The 23523-nt window shown below is 35.5% G+C and overlaps 1 protein-coding gene across 2 annotated transcripts in view; it reads left to right on the forward strand.

The window, feature by feature from the left end:
- LOC112046503 (unconventional myosin-XV) overlaps window positions 1-23523 on the forward strand; it is a 128573-nt gene that overhangs the window by 97072 nt on the left and 7978 nt on the right. For both annotated transcript variants that reach the window (XM_052884379.1, XM_052884378.1), the window contains 2 exons: window positions 4094-4479; window positions 23109-23367. In XM_052884379.1, the coding sequence (XP_052740339.1) occupies window positions 4094-4479; window positions 23109-23367 (645 nt within the window). The remainder of the gene's footprint in view (window positions 1-4093; window positions 4480-23108; window positions 23368-23523) is intronic.

Consider the following 23523-nt stretch of genomic DNA (forward strand, 5'->3'; position numbering starts at 1 on the left):
ACCGTAACGCTGATATTCGTTCATCGAATTTTACTGCCCACATTTTTTTCACACCGGAAGCTGTAATGAAATGAAAAATCGATTCAAAAAGTAAATCCCAAAAAAAACAATTAAAAAAACATGAATAATAAATGTACCGACTAAACTAAAAAGCTAAAAATAATAACATATTACCTCTAATAATAACATTCTACCTGCTGATCAGTTTGAAGGTGGTGCTAACCCTATGATCGATACTAACATAAACAATAATTTTAGGTCTTGTATATATATACTCGCCGAGTATACCTAGGACACACAGTCTAGTTAGGTAGGTCCAATTTCGAGAAAGAAGTGAATCTTTGTTCAGTTTGTACTCACACACCTAGTAAAGCCACGTTCGCACTACAGACCTTACAGCAAAAACAATCACAAAAAAAGATGATAATTCGATTCATGCGTTTTATTGAATTTATGTACCTACTAGAAGATGCTCGGCGCTTTCATTCGCGTAGTTCCCGTTCCCATGGGAATACAGGAATAAAATATATACTATAACGCTCAGAAATACTCTGGTACTATCTGGTACAGAATTCTACTGGTAAAAGAGTTTTCAAAATCGGTTCAGTAGATACAGAGATTACTCCTTACAATATCACGATAACATAAACTCACAAAGTTTACCACTTTATAATATTAGTATAGATTTACGACTATATGTACGTGGTATATATTTATTTTAGGTCATATCGTGACCTGAACAACTTGTTATGATAGTTATCGTACTATTAGCATCTCTACGACACTCGTCTAACGGCCTCTATCTAGAGACATTTATAGTAAACTGTACTAGAAGACAGAGTTAAACATTATGTTATTTATTATATAGGTTTTTTCTTTAAATCTACTCCATTGGAGCAGTATACAGAAGAAAATAAGGCTAAGTATACACGTATTTAAAAAAAGGTTTTTTAAAGGTTTTATTTAACTTGTATATGTTATTGTGTTCTTTGAACTCAATTTTGAAGTAGATATCTTCAACCGATTGCGTTGTTGGCGGAATAGTTATTTTAATGCATTTCTACAATATGGAAATTTATCAAATGAAAGGGCTTATTAAGAGTAAGAGAACAGACCTAGCCAGCGATAACTAAAAAATAAAAAATAAATTAAAAGATTAAAAGCAAAAAACTTTTATAAAAAAAGGTTTTATTTAAACGCTCTTATAAGAACAAAAATATTTTTTTTCTTTAAAAATTTTAACTATCAACTTATAACCTCATGATACACATTTTTATGATAATAAAAGTAAAGTAATAAAAGTATACTCTTAGTTATCTAGTTCAATCAAATAAATTTATACTAATATAATAAAGCTGAAGAGTTTGTTTGTTTGTTTGTTTGATTGAACGCGCTAATCTCAGGAACTGGTCCGATTTGAAAAAATCTTTCTGTGTTAGATAGCCCATTTGTCGAGAAAGGCTATAGGCTATATATTATACCCATATTCCTACGGAAACGGGAACCACGCGGGTAAAACCGCGCGGCGTCAGCTAGCATAGAATAAGTTGTAAAAAAAGTTCTAAGTAACAAAAAAAATTCAATTCCATTGAATCATTAAACACGAACGGTATACTCATATAATGTGCCGAGTATTCGCGATTAATCGGAGCGAATGGATACTGCATAAATATTTATTGAAAAAAAATGGAAAAAAGTCGCCCAAGCGCGTCGGGCCAGCGCATACCGTCGACGCGCATCGCGGCGCGACCGCGCTGCAACTGCATCGAGAGAAATATTTTTATTCGATTTTCAAATTTTCTCAACCTTCCTCCGAATTCAAACGATAGAACACGATTTTAAAACGACGAAACTTGTAATTCGACTCGATTCGACGCGATTAGCGATTTTTTTGTTGCGTAATGTACGGAGAGTGAAGTGTTTTCGGTAAAATGGAAAACATTTACGGTGTTATACGGACGTTGAGCAGAAAAACACTGAAACGAAAGCCACAGGTAATTTGAAAACTGTAAACATTCGAGATGCATAAAAAAGGAAAATCAATACATGCTTTTTTATGGCAAAGCCGTTACAAATTCAAATATTCAGTCCATATCATTTGTCAATGTGTGGTTATTACATTTTTTATTTGCCTAGCCTAGACTATAACTATATACTATGGCCATAAAGCTTACAGTATGTAACTAAACCCATTAAGTGTAATGTATGTTGAATCTCTTTTATTATTCGGGTGACACAGATCACATTTTATGCAACAAAAAATAAATATTTGGGATGTTAATTACTGACAATTGTTACTGAAAATGTTCATATTAAAACTAGCGGACGCCCGCGACTTCGTCCGCGTGGAAATCAATGTGAACTTTCAAGCCCTATTTTACCACTTTAATTTCATTATTCGTATTTTTTATGATTTTGAAATGAAACAAATTTTTAAAACTAACTCTAAAAATTAAGGACTTTCCATACAAACTTTCAACCCCTATTTCATCCCCTTCTTATTTTATTTTCGCATTTAAAAGTATCTTATAACCTTTATGGTCTTAAACCGTGCCAAGTTTCATTTGAATTCATTCAGTAGTTTCAGCGTGATGCCCGAATAACAAAAAAAATCATATTATAAGTATAGATGGCGCTGGCGTCCTTTATGCCACGGTAACGTTTGGTGTTACAAATGGTATAAGTAAAATCTCAAATTGCGAATAAATGTATAGAATTCGACCAGTTTTATTATAAGTATAGATATCAATCAAGTTATTGAAAAATCTCAGCTTTTTGTTTTTTATTAGTAAAATAAATTGGAAATCAAGTATAAGTGTAGTAGTAGTAATTTGGTCGTTCAGACAAATCTTCAAGAGTTATCTACGAGTTTCAGGATATTATGTAACTTGTCATAATATGTTTAGTAGAATAGACTTTAACGCGCTTAGAGCTCGTTTTTTTGTCAATGTTTTTTATTCAACTTAACTTGACATAAATGTTACCGTAAGCAGCTAAACTACATTGCCTAAGCTTATTATTAGGATTATTTCTAGTGAATGTACGTCTGTCGTAGCTACCAAAAAAACCATCAAAATTATTATCTTGTGTAGTACCAGTATGTTACAACAAACATTTTGGTACTAATTTTACTTAGTGATGAAAGACGAGTTAGGTGTAAATCAAAAACTAAAGATATTTTGGGGATTTACTGCTCATCTATTGGGCCCCCCAATACAGGGCCTCTTCAAGACACGCTACGCCACTGCTGTCTGACCACTTTATAGCTCTTACACCATATAAGCTCGTTAACACATTTCACCGTTTCCATAATAAAGAAAAACAATGAAATGAAAATATGTGGGTCGATTATAAATTTATTTAAGTGCATCACGCTTTCATGCGCGGCTCGCTGCGCCGAATGCCATAGACAATAATTACTTTTAATATCACTCCAATAATAGACAATTACCACAGATAATCCTTTATTGCAATGCTGATTAATTTAAAATTGTTATTTATTGGGGACCTTCGCATATGTGTATTCCTATTGAATAAATCAATAAGACTTTTATATTTTTATGATTAGCGGACGCCCGTAACTTTGTCGGCGTAGAATTCAGTTTTTCATAAATCCCGCGGGAACTATGATTTTTTTCGCTATAAAAAATAGTCTTGTGTGTTAATCCAGGCTATAATCTATGTATATTTCAAATTTGAGTTAATTCGGTTCAGTATTAGTCGCGGCGTGAAAGAGCAACAAACATTCATACCATCACAATCATCAGTTTTTTACAAATCTCGGGTTACCATTGATATTTTTGGGACAAAGACACAAAGATTTTACTCTGGATTAACACATAGTAGCCTATGTGTTAAACCAGAGTAAAATCTATTTCCATTCCAAATTTCAGTCAAATCGGTTTAGTAGTTGCGGCGTTTAAGGGTTACAAACATCTAAACATACAAACTTTCACATTTATAATATAAGTAGGATTGCAGAAAAGAAATACTGGTATCTTTTAATATAAGAGTAACATAACAACATCAACGTGATAGTTAATATTTTACTAAGTACTATATTTTAAATGACGAAATTTCTCATTTGTTACAGATACAACCAAAACCGACTACCAACGGCGTGACAAATTCTAGAGAAAAGATAACAGAGAGAGAATCAAGGGATCTGCGAGACTCGCGAGACTCTAGGGAGTCAAGAGAATCCAGAGAGTCGAGAGAATCGAGAGAGTCGCGGGAATCGCGAGACTCTCGTGAAATAAGAGAGCTTAGAGAATCTAGAGATGAAATCGAAGTGGAAATTCGGGACAGAAGAGGACAGACGTCATCACCGGTGCCGAGAGAACGAGAGAGAGATCGAGACAGAGAAAGGGAAAGAGAACGGGAGATGCGGGATGAAAGGAGAGAGCAGTCAACTCCACAGCACGACGGCAGACATCCCCTACTTCAGTTTGCAGTCGATCATTTTAGACAAAGCCCAGAGTAAGTACTAGAGTTAAGTTTTATATTACTATTGGCTCCTGATAATTTTATGTTGGCAATACCGAACATCACTCTTGCATTAGAAATGCTCGTGTAACTTTATCAGGCGCTTGGAAACACTTAGCCAAAACCACGGTAAGGTAACTTTGAAAAATAAAACTGGGATAAATATGGTTTATCCCAGTTTTATTTTAATGAAGATGCTCGTATAATGTATATATTTATTATTACTAGTTACCCTAACGTCTCTAATTGAACAAAAATAATTTATTTTTTGCATACACAAAACAGATACTTAGTAAAGTACTTAAGTGTACCTACCTACATTTATATGTATATCCAGAACGCGCTGATAAACAATTAACAAGTATATTTAGGATACTTAATAGACCTATATTTTTGTTTTACTTATTAAAAAAGATAATTATCCCTGTATTAGTTAATAGGTATTCAATAGTCTATCGGATGAGGAACCTTACAGTTTTTATAAGTCCGACCCTTAGTCCGCGGAGACTACATTATTCATAGCAAGTAATACTGCTATGAATAATGACATTGCTTAGGCATGAGTGGCCCCATTTATTCGTCTAATTAAATTAAAATAATTAACATTCCGAATATTATTATTATTCCAAAATTAAAACTAATTCACAGCTCACAGTTAGCCAATACGCAATTTAGCAATGATGAAGAAGGGTCGGAACCTAGATTCGAACAGACATAATCCATTGTTATATCACATGATGTGGCCACTGAGCGGTGCATTGTTTGTTGTAGGAGAATTGCGTGCCGAATCCACGCGGAATTATATTGCGCATGCTAACTATGAAAGCGTTATTAGACAAGTTTATCATATTTATGGCTTGCTATCTTTTTCCTGTTTGAAAGGGTTAATATAATTTCAGCGGAACATCCTGTATCTCATAGCAAATCAAAATGAATTTTGCAATGATTGTTATTTTTATTATTCTTTATTTTATGATTAATTAATCGACGCCTTGGATTCACCCGTGAGAATACGGGGATATAGCCTATCATTCCATATTCGGCTCACTGCTGAGCACGAGTCTCCTCTCAGAATGAGAGGGGTTAGGCCAACAGTCCACCCCGCTGGCCCAATGCGGATTGGCAGACTTCACACACGCAGAGAATTAAGAATCGGAGGCAGAGGTCATATCCTCTGGGCTATCACGGCTTTGTTTACCTATGACACTCACAAATAACGCAATTTTCTAATGGTAAAGACAATAAAAAGTTAATACTGTAGCCAGGATTGTCTCCATGGCTCATCATCATTACCAAAAATATATAAAAGATAAATAATAAAAATTGTACAGCCGTGCAAAACTAAACCATTCTAAGATTAGATGACGCATTTGTACATAATATAAATAACAAGGCAAGTTCAATATTAATTTGAAAAAAAAACATACATTGCTACAGCCGAACATAGAACCTCCTCCTTATTGAAATTCAGTTAAAATATAACGACAAGAGAGATAGGAAGAGGTAAAGTTTGTGGTGTTGTAGGGGATATATCTCTGGATCTACTGATCTGATTTCAAAAATTCTTTTTACGTTAGAAAGCCACGTTATTTGTGAGTGTCGTAGGCTATATTTGATCCCCGTATTCTCACGGGAACGGGAACAACGCGAGAAAACCGCAGAACGTCGGCTAGGAGGGTTAGCGACCAGGTTCGCTATCACATATCACTAATATTATAAAGGCGAAAGTTTGTGTGTAAGTATGTTTGTTCCTCCTTCGCGCTGCGGCTACTGAAGTGATTTGACTAAAATTTGCGTAGGCTACTTTTTATCCCGGAAAAATCAAGGGTTCCAGCGGGATTTGTGAAAAATGGAATTCCGGAAAAAGTCGCGGGCGTCCGATAGTAAATAATAAATAATATCAACTTTAGAGTTTACTCAAGGTACAACAAAGCTAAGTTACTTCTTGAGAACTTTTACTCAATCAACTTGCCGAAAGTGGAAAGCTCCGATCTAGGACACGATAGATAATAACAATGCCAGTGAAAATGTGCGCGTTCGGTTATAGTGAAATATCGGGAAACTCGCGTGCCGGTTGTACCCGGAATTGTTTACTATGCGTGAATAATTTGCTGTAATAGGTACTTTACATTCCTTTGCTGGCATCTTCGCTGTATCTTCATTTTTTTTTCGTTTAACGTAGTATTTCAGAATTACTGGCTATAAAAAAGACAGTTTGTTGAATATGTGCAAGCAGATAGCCCAGCGGATATGACCTCTGCCTGGGGCATGCATACCAACTATTCAGTTATGTGCATTTAAAAAAAAAATAATATCACGGGTCATCGAGATATCAAAACATCGAGAGGAAACATGCATACCTGAGAATTTTCTTAATTCTTAACGCATTAGGCCAGCGTGGTAGACTACACTGACTTCTACTGAACAGTGATTCGAATATGGGTTGTTAATGATGAATGTTCCTTTTTTTCCGCGCTTCCTTATTGGTCCAGTGGTTAGACTGTTTGGCTTTGGATTGTGAAATCCTGGTTTCGAGTCCTGGGTCGAGTTACACACGGTAAAGGTTAGGAGTCACATAGAGGGTGATGGAACAAGCTATGCTCGGAGTATCTCTGCGTCATCGAATCAGAAATGGGGAGATCCGCAGAATCCAAATTAACGACGTATCTCAAAGAGTCGCGAAGCTGAAGTAGCAGTGGGCGGGGCGCATACAAAACGCATGTGTTGATCCCAAGGTGGACTGTTTACATCAAGCGAGTCGCAGGGATTCGCTGGATTCGGGCGGCTCAGGATCATGATGTTGGAAGTCCCTACAAAAGGCCTATGTCCTGAAGTGGACGTCCATCGGCCAATATGACGATAATGTATACAGAGTGTAGCTTATGATTTCTTAATTTACATTACCCGTGTACATACAGAGCGTGATCTAACGCACAGATAGAACAGTTCCACTGTTTCTTCACATTGTTCTGTAGCGATAAAAAGCGTGTAGCATTGTATTTGCATTCAATAAACACACTGTTCTAGGAATACCAACTACTCCTATTTCAGTAATTATATAACTAGGGTTGCCATTTTCCATCGTTATTTCATTTTTATGTAATAATTATATCGTATACCTCAATAGCGTAACTATAATAAACTTTCGAGAGATCTTAAAAAAATCCCAAGTTGAGAAAGTTAAAAATTTCAGTTTCAATGTTTAACGATTTTTTTAATGTTTTTTAGTTTGACACGTGTATAATAAGTTTTTGTGTTTTTTAGTTTGACACGTGTACATAATTTATTATTGTGTATTTTTCCTATTAAGATGTTGACTCTTTGTATTTATAGCAGTTACATAGAGCTTTTTATTTCATGAAAACTTTCCAACGTTATGAATGTGACTGATAAGTTTACTTGGAAGTTCTTATCGGAATTAGGATAAATTTTTGCCAAATTCAAAAATTTATGGTAAACTTTGCTAAAAAAACATTTCAAGCAACTTGAGCAACTCCTCCTCTTTGAAGTCGCTTAAAAATTTATCGAGTACCTTAAACTCTTGGTTTATAATAAAACTATTTATTTTACTTGAACATAAATACACATTTTTAATATAAATTTTATAATATTGTTGTAACTGTGAAGGAAAAATTCGATTGATATTGTTTATCCGTATTTGTTTTACAATACTTCAATTAATTTATACCTACTTCAATTAATAATAAATTTCAAAAAATATTCCATATATTTTGTTTCATTTCGCGAAACTAGGTTTCGTTACGTTTATAGTTTATAGAGTTGTAGCTCGTATTATAAAATAACTATGTTGGAATGGAATGGAATATCTATTGGGCAATTTGCCGCATACTGTGCGTAGGTATATTATAATATGTTCTTATGTACTAATTTCCACATTGCAGTCATTATTAAGTACCTATTCACTATTGTTTTACATGTGGGCTAAAATGATGAGTTAAGCAAAATGGGAAATTTTGCATTTTACATCATTAAATTCTTTATTTGTACATGACTAAAAATTACGTAAAAATAAAATAAATCAAGTAAACGAGCTATAAAAGGAGGATACTGAAAAGCGGCGTTATAATTCTCAGCGATTTTCGTCACACCATACTCGTACGAGTATATCTAATGTCAGCCACTGACGATCAAGTAATCTCACATGCCTGCAACGCTTGACAGCCGATAAAACTGATCGTGTGTTGGTGCTGCAGACATGTGAGACTACTTGATTGTCAGAGGCTGACATAATGAGGAAAAATTTGAAAGCTAACTTTGTAGAACAATGTATAAATCCGAAACTTAATATGCTTTCTTAACTTTTATTTCTTTGACTAAACTTAATGGTACTTATTTGCGTATGCGTTGGTAACTAGCCACGGCCGAAGTCATCATACATCGGACTAGACGAGAGCTTAATTTGTAAATATAAATTTTAGGTAGGTACAAGTAATGAACGCGCGTTAGTAATCAAACTCAGCAATTCTTGGGCATCATAATTATCAACCCATGTTCGGCTAACTGCTGAGCTCGAGTCTCCTCTCAGAATGAGAGGGGTTAGGTCAATAGTGCAAATTCTCTGGTATACAGGTTTCCTCACGATGTTTTTCCTTCACAGTTTGAGACACGTGTTCTTTAATTTCTTAAAATGCACACAACTGAAAAGTTGGAGGTGCATGCCCCGGAACGGATTCGAATCCACACCCTCCGGAATCGGAGGCAGAGGTCATGTCCACTGGGCTATCAAGGCTCTTAGCAATTCTTAGGCATAAAGCAAGCCAATTTGTATTGAGTCCTGAAAGTAGTATAGCCCTTATTGTCGTTTTTAAACGCGTTACTTTGATTCTTGGTTTGGTTGGCGTCTTGGTTGCTTTTATTTAATATTTATTTATTTATTTAATACACTTTATTTGTACACCACAAAAATAAAAGAAAACAAGCAAAACAGAAACACAAGAAAAAGTAGAATACAAAAGGCGGCCTTATCGCTTAGTAGCGATCTCTTCCAGGCAACCTTAGGCTTAGGAACTTATTAGGACAACTGTAGGTGGTGTGTACGTAATAATATTGTACATATACATACATACAAATAACTAAACACTAATACATAAACCATAATACACAAATTATATAATAATTATAAATATCATAAAATAAACTAATATATAAATATATCATTATGTCGTATGATAAATATTCTAATAAAATAAAATATGTAACTAGTGACTAAGATAATATGTTGTCTTAACGGATTTTTTAAACATATCAAGGGATTTGGATTTCCGAATGTCGACTGGGAGTGCATTCCATAGCTTAACAGCACGAACAACAAATGAACACTTATAAAATTTACTCCTATGGAAAGGCATACACAGAGTAAGAGCACGACATGTTCTTAGCTCTGATTGCACTCCCAGAAATGTGAATTTCTCCTTAAGATAAGGAGGATATTTTGGATTAAAGAGCACACAGTACAGAAGAGAAAGTACATGCTTTTACTCGTACGAAGGAGATTTTAGTGACTAATTTATAATACTTATAATTAAATAACATTTACGTCTCATTTTGAGGTGGATCCTTTTTTATAACTATTATAATTTCGACCATGGACTTCTACAATATTTTTATAGTGATAATTCTATTTGTTGAATTTTGAAGATTTTTTTAAAGATCTAAATTAATTTTTTCAAGTATCTTGCACGTCTCCGCCTTCTGTGCCTGCAGTTAAATATTTGAATTATCATAATTTATTCGATTGTTAAAAGTTCAATGTTAAAAGTGTCTGAATAGACAATTGATTGAGAATTGCAACTAAAATCTATTAGAAGTTAATTAGGTATCCACCTTACATCCCACGTAAAATTGTCGACTGTCACGCCTTCGTGCCTTTGTAAGTAAATATATTTTGGTAATGTAATGTTCATCATATTATAAAAGCAACGATATTTTATACTATAGACATGTTACGTGCCTTCAAAATCACCGATAAAAATAGTTCGATTTTAGCTACTCTATATAAACATACAGCATATATATAGCTACACGCATAATTTTGCATGTGTGTTTACTTATACATAAACATTATATATTTATAGTTAACCACATCCTGAATATATTATATTTATATATATATTATATATACAATATTTAGGTATTATTTGTCTAAATAACTTTCGTTGTTTACTATGCGACTCAATGAAATTAAGACAATTATCAATGAAATTAAGACAATTAGCCACTTTTGTTCGCTTCCGTTTCGACGCGCTAGTGACATATCTAATAGTATAAAATCTTTGTACCTATATAAGTGAATATTAAATGTCAGTCTGTTAATTCAGGATAACCGTGTTTTCTCTAGTGCCTATAGTTATTTATACGAAACCAAAACACTAACAAGCTTTTTTTATTTTTATCTGATTGTCTTTCTATTTGTCCGAGCTAATCTTTAGAACGGATAAACTGATTTTAGTGGGACCTTCACTGGAAGATAGCGCAACATATTATAGGCTACTCATTATCCCGAAAAGTCCATGGTTCCCGCGGGATTTTTACTTCAATTGCAACAAAATATTTTATGACTTACACATGTTTTTTATTAGGGTGTCCATTACAATCTACATACGTTAAGTAGATTTATTTAAATTAACAAAACATCACATAAGTTTTAATGTAGATTATATAACACGTGAATTTTTCTAATTTTGGCAAAACAATGCCTCGTAAAAAGTTTCTGAAAAAAAAAGTACACAGCCCTAGCCAGTCGAGCTGGGAACTCCGGTCGCGCGGAACGCGTTCAGAGTTGTCGTGGGAGGTCGCGCAGAAGATCGGTCGGCCATGCCGTGTGTTGCCGCGTCGCGCTTGACGCATAGAATGCAAGTATCTGTCAAATACTCACATACAGATTCCTCCGAGGTCTATCAAGGATCTATTGTCCTTTGTTTTTTTTTCCAATTTGTCGATCAGGCAAAGATCGGTGTCCATACAGCCTGTGAATATTGAACTCATGTGTTATCCTTCTTTTGAAAAATTAGGCTAATGCAAATGACGTTAGTTTTCGTTGGTATTGTTTTTTTTAAAACGCTGCATCCATTCAGTAGTGTAAATGTTCAAACGTGTATTTTCGATAGTGGAAGAAATTATTGAAGAAAAATGTATTTTTTTTTTCTTTGAGAGGTACATTAAGTAATATTGTAAGTACCTAAAGATAATCTAAGTGAAGAGTGTATTGTTTATTTATGTACCTACTTCATGTGAATTTACGCGTCTACGTAACATCAAAGTTATGTATACTTTGTCTTAACGGTAACGTATCTTATCCACTCGGAATCATAATATTTTATATTATTTATTTGTATAATTTCCAAAGTATCTCATTTATATTCGTCGTTCTTATTATTATAATGTATGTTATTAGAGAGTATAGTAAAACACGCAAGAGAAGATCTTGTATCAGTGAAAATATCTATCGCTTATTCTGCATCGATGTTTTAAAAATCGACAGTGTAAGTGTCAAATACGTGTAAGTACTTGTATTAGATCTATCTCTCTCTAACACTATACTATAGATAAAGAGAAATAGAGACGAATTCGAAATTCAAACTATCTGATGATAACATTGTTACAGAGAAGCGCTACCATCGCGCAAGGCATAAAAAATAGCAATTGCACGGCGCATTATATTGCTCATGCAATAACTGTCTGTTGATCGTTATTGTAGTAGAATTGAAGTTAATGTATCATTATTACAGTTAGCAGGTATCTAAACAAAATATAACAATTATATTTTATTGTTGTTGTTATAGTGTTAATGATTATATATGTATATAAAAAAATGTATCTTCGAAATGTATGTACGTGTATGCCCAAAATTTTCGAAGGACACCATTTTTTTTTATAGTAGGTATAAATACCGACCGGGTGATGCCCGATTTTATGAATTTGCTGAAACTTAGTATCGTACTAAGAGACCATAATACGAAGAATTTTATAGACTTTTTGTCGCGTAAATAATATCAGAAGGGGGTGAAAAGTTTGTATGGAAAATCCTTTATTTTTCAAGTTACATTTGTAAAAATTGGTATGTGTACTACCAGAAAAATACCAAAAGAAATCAAGATTTTTCAAAATTCAATTCAGTCATGTTTTGAGTTATATTTTTAGCGTTTTAAACAAAACATAATACACCCTTACATAAATGTAAAAATTACGTGTTTACGTGAGATTATGTATAGTTTCGGACACGAATCAATACAAACTGGCTGCTACACCGTTCATAAATTGTAACAAAAATGAAATGGATGTTATTTAATTAACGAGTTTCACATAATTTAAAAAAAAAGTACATTAATAAGGTAAATGTTATGATTAACGGCTTCCGAGCAACGAACGCGCGATTACGTTGGCGCCTGTGCGCAAAAACCATGATCATACTTTCGTTAGATAATCCAACTTTAGTTGGCGCCGGCCAGCATGCATGTTTATCTTGTGACGGTTCCAATCCAACGTCCATATTAATGTCACCATCATTATCAACCCATGCTGCTTTGCAACTGCTGAGCTCGAGTCTCCTCTCAGAATGAGAGAGGTTAGGCCAATATTCCACCACGCTGACCCAATGCGGTATGGCAGACTTCACACACGCAGAGAATTAAGAAAATTCTCTGGTATACAGGTTTCCTTACGATGTTTTTCCTTCACCGTTTGAGACACGTGATATTTAATTTCTTAAAATGCATAACTGAAAAGTTTGAGGTGCATACAATGGACCAAATTCGAACCCACACCCTCCGGAACCGGAAGCAGAGGCATTCACCGGGCTATTAATATATTTTAATGTAAAGCTGTATTCAAAAGCTTTGAAAAATTATTGTTTATTCAAATACGAGTGCGTTTGGGTTAGATTGCAATAGCTTTGGAAAGAGTAATTCTTTAAACATTTGTGTGTAGTTATTATTAGTTTCCGAGCAATGATTGTTTTCATTACGTTTTTGATTTATTTTCCTTTTGATGAACAAATGTAAAAACTGGTAAGTACCTATTTTTTTAATTTGCTGCATATTTTATGTATGGACGAAATTCTGATAGACACGGTGTCTACGGACTAAAGAAATAAATGTTTTTATAAAATATTAAATAATTCATAACTGTCGCAAAACCGGACCGATTGTATTGAACTTGGTCACCGACCAAGTTGGCACGTCTGTATGCATTAAAATGCAAAACTATTCGTGACTCCATTCCGTTTGGATACTTTCGCTGATTGGCGCGAACTGCGTTCAGTATCGAATCGGCGGTCCAAACAAAATGTCGGTTCACACCGAAGTGCAAAATGACATGTCGGGCGACAGTTTGTCAGAAGCTGGCGACGCCGACGCCGACGCTGACGACAGTGACGACATCAACAAGTACCTGTGAGGTTCTTTTTATGTTCACTTTGCTTTTTTATGGCGGTATTTTAAGTGTCGCGATTGGTTTTTGTGAAGTGGTCGGTTTGTTGAGCAAATATCGTCTCTCGAAGTTTTACAGTATCTCTAACGTAGAACTTTATGTATATTCAATGACTAACCGACTCTCCTATTTCACTCGCACAGTTTTAATTCCCGTGGGAATACAGTGATAAAATATAGCCTATGTTGGACGCTGACAGTTGTTTTCCATTGGTATTTTTTTAATACCGGTCCCATAGTTTTGAAGTCTTAACAACCAAAAAAAAAATGAAATTTGTACGTATTTGTTTTTAATTTAGATTAAATAATATTAGCTTAGAAAAATAAAATACTTGATTGTTATTAAAAACTTTACTATTAGATATTGTCGAATCAACATGTAAACATACATGTATGTTTTTTCTTGAAAAATAAAAAAAAATATCATTATTTCAGTGCATACCCATCAGCGAGCAATCGCAATAGTCATCATATAGTTACATAATAAAAAGAAAATAAAATGGATCACTTATTGTACTCCACAGTCGAAAGCCTCTTAATTTGAATAAATTCACTTCATTCAATTTATAAATAACAAAGACACTTTCTTTTTTTTAATTTTTGTATCATAATGTGCATTGTTTAATGTCCATTTATTCGCACTTCGGTGATTTGCGCAGATTCTTGAACTGTCACTGCTATCGCGCTTAAGTACTTATTTTTTTAAAGAATATATTCTTATGCCATATCACGTATACTAAATATCACGTGTCTCAAACGGTGAAGGAAAACATCGTGAGGAAACCTGCATACCAGAGAATTTCTTGATTCTCTGCGTGTGTGAAGTCTGCCAATCCGCATTGGGCCAGCGTGGTGGACTATTGGCCTAAACCCCTCTCATTCTGAGAGGGGACTCGAGCTCAGCAGTGAGCCGTATATGGGTTGATAACGACGACGATATGCCATATCTTTTAAATATGACCAATAATGCCGTTCCCTTACAATTAGTCGGAAAAGGCTGTGTTATGAGTGGGTACGACAATAGTCCAGCGGCCGGTGATCGAATCACCACCCCTCAGTGATAAGTCCGGCCCCTTTACCTCTGAGCTATTGAGGCTTTTCATTATTTAAGTATGTATTGAAATACCTTATCCTACAAATATTATAAACACGAAAGTTTGTATGGATGTATGTTTGTTTGTATGATTGTTACTCTTTAACGCCGCTGTTACTGAAGCGATTTGGCTAAAATTTGGAATGGAAATAGATATTACTCTTGGATTATCCCGAAAAAATCCATGGATTCCCGAGATTTGCGAAACCCTGGTGATTTTGATAGTATGAATGTTTGTTACTCTTTCACGCTCCGGCTACTGAACCAAATCACCTGAAATTTGGAGTAGATATAGATTATAGTCTGGATTAACACATAGGCTACTTTTCATTCCGAATAAATCCATGGATTCCCGAGATTTGCGAAAAACTGAATTCCACGCAGACGAAGTCGTAGGCGTCCGCTAGTAGTGTATAAGTGTTTACACGGTTTCATTCGCGTAGTTACCGTTCCCGTCAGAAAACGGGGATAAAATATAGCTTATGCCACTCACAAATAACGAACCTTTCTAGTGGTAAAAGAATTATCAAAATCGGTTCAGAGATTACCCCCTAGAATACCACAAACAATCTTTATAATATTAGTATAGACATACTCGTATTTGTACGTAAATGTGGCACAAAACGGGCACAGCTAAATGTACTATAAGTACATTACTACTTAAGTATTGCAACTTATGAGTACTACAAGTAACTATCACTAGTTGTATAGTAGTACTTATAGTAGTAACCCAAGAGCCTGGAATGCGCTCCGTTGACATTGAGGCAGGGACCGAATCTGTGACCTTTCCATTCAAAGACCACTCTCTTGACCATGCCACGACCGATAATTCTATACATCTATACCTAAGCAATAGCTTAGTTAAATATATTATTTCTCGGACTAAGGCGCGTTTGGAACCCTCGTAACTAACTATCACCGTTATCTAATAACATTACCTGTAATTTCAAAATTGCTTGTAAACTAAGCCTAATCCTTAGTAAATAAATAATTTAGTAATAAAAAAAAATTTGGGGTTTGTAAATTGGGGTATTACTTGTGTTTAATCTTTGTATTTATAAAGTTGCTGGTAAAAATGTATGAGAGGTGCTGAATTTTCAATACAAGAAAAACATTTACACTCATATATAAGTACTATAAGCGGACCCGGTCATGCTGCGCTTTGACTCATTCCCTACCCCTATCCTACTCTACTTCCACCCTACACCTACCCTACCCTACCCTACTCCTACCCTACTCGTATTTTCTCGGAAAAAGTCTGATAAAATAGAGTTCAACGCACATTTTGTAAATGTGCGTTCTGTCGAATCCGAAACGAATCAAATGAAGATTTTTTTATTACTTAAATGGAATTTTTGTTCCAAAATGTAGACGTGTTATTTATCTATATCTTGTATCTGACACCGGTTTTACAATTCAAGACCATGTATTACAGGTTGCGATGTAATACAAGTTTATTTTTCCAAAAATATCTTGCCCGGTATTTTTATAAGTTTTGTACATTCAGTGCGTTATCAACTTATCTACCTGACAAGTGAAGAAAGCGACTCCTTTATTGCATAGTCATCAAATATGCCACATATTTGCTACTATATTTGTACAGTGAAAAATACTTGATGAAATAAATGACTTTTTGACTAGAAAAGAATAAATCAGCCTTTCTACTAGTTACGGTACCCTCACTTTGTTTTCATTGTGATATGACAATGATCATGACATTCAATTTATAATTTATATACATGTATATTGGAAATTTAACTATGTATATTGAATAAATGAATAAAAATTTCACTTTTTTAGCCGAACCTTGGAAAATTATTAGGTCGAAATGTTTTTTTTTATAATTTTCGGGATCCTAGCCCCTAAGCGTCAGCCGCCATTTTGAAAACGCAGCTGGAAATTATTTTTCGACTCAATTGGCCATAACATACAACTCGCAACATTTTAATTCTATAAATTCATGTCGTAAAATCAAAAACGTAAAAATTAAAAATCAAAAACTGTGTCGATCATTTGAAATATTGATCGGGCTGATCTATACCTATCGCCCTTAACCATCAAGCTACTCAGGTATTGTAGCGTATCGGGCATGTTTGCCGACGCCAGAATACCAGATTATTTCGCTATCGTGAGATCGCGAATTGCGTCTTTTTGGTCCCGTATCCCGGAATTGTCGTAATGAAATCCTCAATGTATGCTCCGAGTATCCTGAAAACCTTATTCTAAAATATTGGCTTACCGTGCATCGCGACAGGAACAAGAAATAATAAAAAAAAATGTTTGCTCTCAGAAATGTCTATAGATTTATTATTTAATTGTTATATTTAATTATTATCTGTACTTATTTATGTATATTTTAAATAGGTGTATAACCTGAAGTAAATAAATTATTATTATTGTACATATGCTCAATGGAAGTGCACTATTTGTTAGTGCATTTCCATTGAGCCTATTGAGCAAGTGTTCTATTGTAGCAACTTTTTGACGGCCTCCGTGGCGCAGTGGTATGTGCGGTGGATTTACAAAACGGAGGTCCTGGGTTCGATCCCCGGCTGGGCAGATTGAGATTTTCTTAATTTGTCCAGGTCTGGCTGGTGGGAGGCTTCGGCCGTGGCTAGTTACCACCCTACCGGCAAAGACGTACCGCCAAGCGATTTAGCGTTCCGGTACGATGCCGTGTAGAAACCGAAAGGGGTGTGGATTTTCATCCTCCTCCTAACAAGTTAGCCCGCTTCCATCTTAGACTGCATCATTACTTACCATCAGATGAGATTGTAGTCAAGGGATAACTTGTAAATAATAATAAAAAAAAAAAAAAAAAACTTAACAGTTAACACCCTTCCGCCAGTCGAGTGCTCATTTGAACACAAATCGGTTACGCCTTGTAAATGCTAAACATAAGCGAAGTACTGTCAACAACTAAATGTTCTACGAACAATCGAACATCAACACATTATTGTATTTTTGATGAAGTAGGTTTACAACTATGGTTAAATATGGAGGTACTCGCAAGCACAAGTTATACTTAAAATATATTTATACCCTATTTTTTTTTATTAACGCTCAAGTTTTTCGAATTTAATTTTTTGAATCTATTTATCTGCCTGGTTTAACCCCACGTTATAGGAAAACGTATGGCTTAAACCCAACACGATCCAATGCGGGTTGACGGTGTTAGTGGAATAATCCTGTAACGAACCCCACGCTTGACTTGTTCCCCGATTCACGGGGGGAGAATTTCTTGGAAGAAAAAAAGCTCGATCTTTCGTAGCCCAAACCAGGACTCGAACCCAGTACCTCGGGGAACACGATCTGTTAGTGGTCGGCAAATAATTTAACACTATCACCTTAAGCCCGCCAATTTGCATAGAAGCAGCGTGGCGGATACTGCCAAGGGGGCCTGGCCCAGTAATAAGGCCGTTAAAATAGGCTGATGATGAATCATGTAAACATATAACTGATTGTACTTGCTCCCACAAACAAAAGAAAAGTTACCTATAAAATACTAGCGGACGCCCGCGACTTCGGCCGCCCTTGACCTCTTTAATCCAGCCCTTACAGTAGTATCGCTGTAAAAATCGAGTAACTTCTTCCGTTTTCCCAACATTTCCCTTCACTGCTCTGCTCCTAGTGATCGTAGCCTGCCCAGGAGTATGATGAATAATAGTTCCAAGTTTCGTTAAAATTCGTCGAGTAGTTTTTGTTTTTATAACGAACATACAGACAGACAGACAAAAAATTTACTAATTGCATTTTTGACATCAGTATCGATCACTAATCACCCGCTGGTAGTTATTTTGGAAATATATTTTATGTACAGAATTGAACTCTACAGATTTATTATAAGTATAGATCGATCGTAATGCTTATTCTCACTCATTACAGAAATATAAGTAGGTACACATTATAAGCATTTCAAATAGATTAACTGTACTCAACAAGTTTTGTTCCCGCGTGTACCTACAAACTCTTTGTGTCGTACGCCCGCGGTACAGTCGGCTCATTTTAATTGTCGTGAATATAATGACACAACAACACAACAACACGGATATAATGGCTAATTGTTCGCGGGCTCACGATGTAACCCACTACATAATCATTATTGTTGAAACGCGGAAAACTGCCGCTTTGGTGATATTTACGCGTGGGTTGTTACTAAAACATAAGCGCCTTTGTTGATATTAGGCTAACTCGAATAAGTTTATTTAGTTAAATCGCTCTGAAATATATTCAGATTATAGACCGTGGGAATTTTATTCGTTTTTGGCTAGTGAGAGGCTTTGGTCATGGCTAGGTAAAGACGTACCGCCAAACCGGACCCCCGTATTGTAAATCCACGGAGGCCTTCAAATAAAAATGTTATTGTTATGAAATAATACTTCATCTCATGAGGCTTTGGTCATGGCTAGGTAAAGACGTACCGCCAAACCGGGCCCCCGTATTGGAAATCCACGGAGGCCTTCAAATAAAAATGTTATTGTTATGAAATAATACTTCATCTCATTTTGCGAAGTAGGTATATTGTCCCAGTATCTATCAGAATCGTGGATTTTCTTTTGTTTTAATTTACTATTTTTTTTCAAGAATATTCGTGAATGACGTTTGAAATAAAATAAAAATAACCAAATTAGATGATGACAAAAATGAAAAATCACTGCCAATTGATGAAGTGGGCTGTATTTTGAATCATGTTTTATACTAGCGGACGCCTGCGACTTCGTCTGCGTGAAACCCTACTACTACGCCTATCCCTACTCTACCCTACCCCTACCTTACTCCTACCCTACCCCTACCCTACCCCTATCCTACTACCCCTATGGTAGGGACCATGCGACGGCGACGGAAGCTTAAAAAATGGAGTAACTTCTCTCGTTTTCTTAACATTTCCCTTCACTGCTCTGCTCCTATTGATTGTAGCGTGATGAAAAGTATACTGTAACCTGCCCAGGAGTATGAAGAATAATTGTACCAAGTTTCGTTAAAATCCGTCGAGTAGTTTTTGTTTCTATAAAGAACATACAGACAGACAGATAGACAAAAATTTTACTGATTGCATTTTTGCCATCAGTATCGACCACTAATCACCCCCTGATAGTTATTTTGGAAATATATGTAAACATGTACAGAATTGACCTCTCTACAGATTTATTATAAGTATAGATAGATTACCCTGGAACTGCAACCCTGCATAGCCACTAAAAATATTTATGACACTTATGACACTGTTGACTATTACTGCAATCACGAGTAAAAATTCATCCTAACATTACCCTTACTGTAATCACGGGAAAATATTCATGAAAGTGTAGACTTACTGTGGCTATTAAGAAAAACAAAAGCATGTTATTATGTTATGGACACTTCAGTTAACAGTTATCCACTTGCTAGTAGAACACTGCGAGGTAGAAGATGACACTCAATTTCAGCAAGTCACCAAGTAGTTTATGATTAGGTATTTAATCGGCGCGCGAGCATTGGGATGATAACGCGGAATATGACATTCGAAAGCTAGTTATTTAACTGGGCGCGTTGAGTAACCTCTTCAACACTTTTGCTTATTTATTATACTTTTTAAACCTTTTATGATTTCTAAATTTCGCACTTTTACTCCATCTTGTAGGGCCGATTTACGTTTATTTGAGCTCTACGGTTACGACGGTTTCTACGATTCAAAGAATGTTCTTTTTGTCTAGAGATAATGAATTTTAATAAATTTTTGACGGCCTCTGTGGCGCAGTGGTATGCGCGGTAGATTTACAAAACGGAGGTCCTGGGTTCGATCCCCGGCTGGGCAAATTGCGACTTTCTTAATTGGTCCAGGTCTGGCTGGTGGGAGGCTTCGGTCGTGGCTAGTCACCACCCTACCGGCAAAGACGTACCGCCAAGCGATTTAGCGTTCCGGTACGATGCCGTGTAGAAACCGAAAGGGGTGTGGATTTTCATCCTCCTCCAAACTAGTTAGCCCGCTTCCATCTTAGACTGCATCATCACTTACCATCAGGTGTGATTGTAGTCAAGGGCTAACTTGTAAAGAATGAAAAAAAAAATAGATATATATATTATACATTGTGCGTGTGTACATCAACATGCGTTACTAATAAAGCTACGCTTTCGTTTTGACTAACTCAATTATCCTAATTTAACTATATTTATACCAGTCGAAATTAAGCTATCCCTTATAAAATGTTATAAACAAAGCAGAGCTACTTGTATTTTCCGTAATTAGGGTAATTTAAACAATTGTGGTCCAACAATTCACATTGTCTCTAACTCTTTGCTCTGTTTAGAATTGTTCAGCTAGGTTACTATAATTTGAACAAATTTAACGCTAAAAGCTCTTTTGGGAATCACGAAACTTAGTAGAGCACTTTGCGTCAAAAAATATTTAAAACTACATTTCTTTATATTCTTTACAAGTTAGCCATTGACTTTACTTGTTGCCTGATGTTAGTAAACAATGTATCTAAACAATGTATCTAAATCAATGTAGTAAACTGCGCCATATATTATTATTATTATTTATTATTCAACAAACAACACATTGAAATTAAGCCTAACCATAGTGCAACACAAACCACAGTTAGTTTTACTGTGCACTGGTTATTATTGCATACAATAAATACAATATTTAGGAACAAACAGAACATTATTAACAAACAGAAGAGGATAAATACCAAGAATAATCATTATAGGGTAGTTAAAAAAAAGTGTGAGTGAACCGGTGATATATATGATCAACAAATTTGTCAAAAATCACAGACCACCTACTAAAATAATCCTAGATAAGAATCAAATATTCGTGTGACGAACGTGTGACGATAACTTTCCCATCCTGATGAATCAATACGTTTATAGGTATACATATAAATAAAACTGCCTGTCTGTGGTTTCAAAATAACTGTGTATTTAACACGATACTTACTAAAACATAATCTAGCGTTTTTAATTTTTTTGTGTATCTGTCTGTCTTTCTGTCTGTTATCTCAAGAATGGCTGAACCTATTTTAATGGCACTCACTGGCAGATAGAGGAGGTTATGGAGCGAAATATAGGCTACTTTTTATCCCGAAAAAATATATGCTTTCCCCGGGTGTTGTGAAAAGAGAATTTCACACGTATTAAGTCGCGGGCGTCCGCTAGTTTATAAAAATTCACTAATTGATACGCTGTACGATCGATCAATTGTCTATATTCTATATAATTAGTTATATTTTGCAAGGAAAATATTCCATGCACCTAACTGCAAACACGTGCATTTGATACGGATGATTTAACACAATCTCTTTTACAGCCAAACTTTCAACAGAAGGTGGAAAATTTAGATCATTATAAGACAACTAGGTACCTATCTGATATTCCTACTCCATATATAGGATACTCATTATTGAAACACGATGTAAACTTTTGATTAATTTTCTAATATTTCTATTTATATAATCATGACGGTGAATTATTCGTTTTCTCTTTGAATTTAGGAGCAAAACATAATTCTCTAATTTTGTGCAGTTTTGCTTAGTTTTTGTTTTGCGCAAATACAAAAGAAATTATTTGCATGCATCTATGATGCCTTTCAATCTCTTTTTATTTCAATAACATAGATTAGCTGACATAAGAATATCATAATACGCGTTTCGTTGTCTTGTCTATCTTTATCGTTATCATCAGGGCGGCCCGTTCGCCGTACATACGGCAGCAGGCGCTCCAGGCGCCAAATCCTAGAGGGCGCCTATATGGTAATTTATTGTCTTTATTTTGTGTGCGCGGGCGCCATCACTTCGCCATCCGGTGTCCGGGAGTATGGTTTTAGAAGTTATCGATATTCTATTACCTACTTCTAAAATCCTAGTCGACCGTAAACGGTATTGCGCCTGGTTTTCTATTGGTCACTGCAGAGTATGGTCGAGATCTTCGCGTTCCATACTTACTTTGGACTCACAATTGGCACATATAATTATTATTAGGAGCTTAGAGCAAAGGTGTCATAATCGGATCTCGCTCCATTCTAAAATTTACTTCGGGCCGGCGCTGATTACCATCATCGTTCGAGAAATTGGCTTTAATTTATAAAACTCCTTATCTCACAGATTAGAAATACTAAAAGCCGACTCGTCGCTCAAGAGCAAGGCGAAGCGCAACGAATGGACATGGAAGGCGCAGACGGACGTGGTGAAGTGGCAGGCGACGCCGCTGCGCGCGCCGCTGCTGCGCCTGCCAGCGGCTCTGGCACCGCCTGCGCTGGAGTGCTTCACCTGCGTCCACGCCTACTGCGGCGACCTGCAGCCCGCTGAGAGGGCCATGCATCAGGATATGACTGAAGTTAAATGCGTTTACACCGTCCTTATGGTAAGAACTAACTTGGGATTTAAAAAAATCATAAACGTCTGTCTCTAAGAGCATTTATTTATGAGAAAACAAGTATAACTGTTTTTTTGTGAGTCTGCTAATCGCCAGAATGTAGATTTCATTGTAGACATTAAAATTCATATTCTTTTCTAGGCT

The sequence above is a fragment of the Bicyclus anynana genome, chromosome 11 (genome assembly GCF_947172395.1).
Source record: "Bicyclus anynana chromosome 11, ilBicAnyn1.1, whole genome shotgun sequence".
Lineage (NCBI taxonomy): Eukaryota > Metazoa > Arthropoda > Insecta > Lepidoptera > Nymphalidae > Bicyclus > Bicyclus anynana.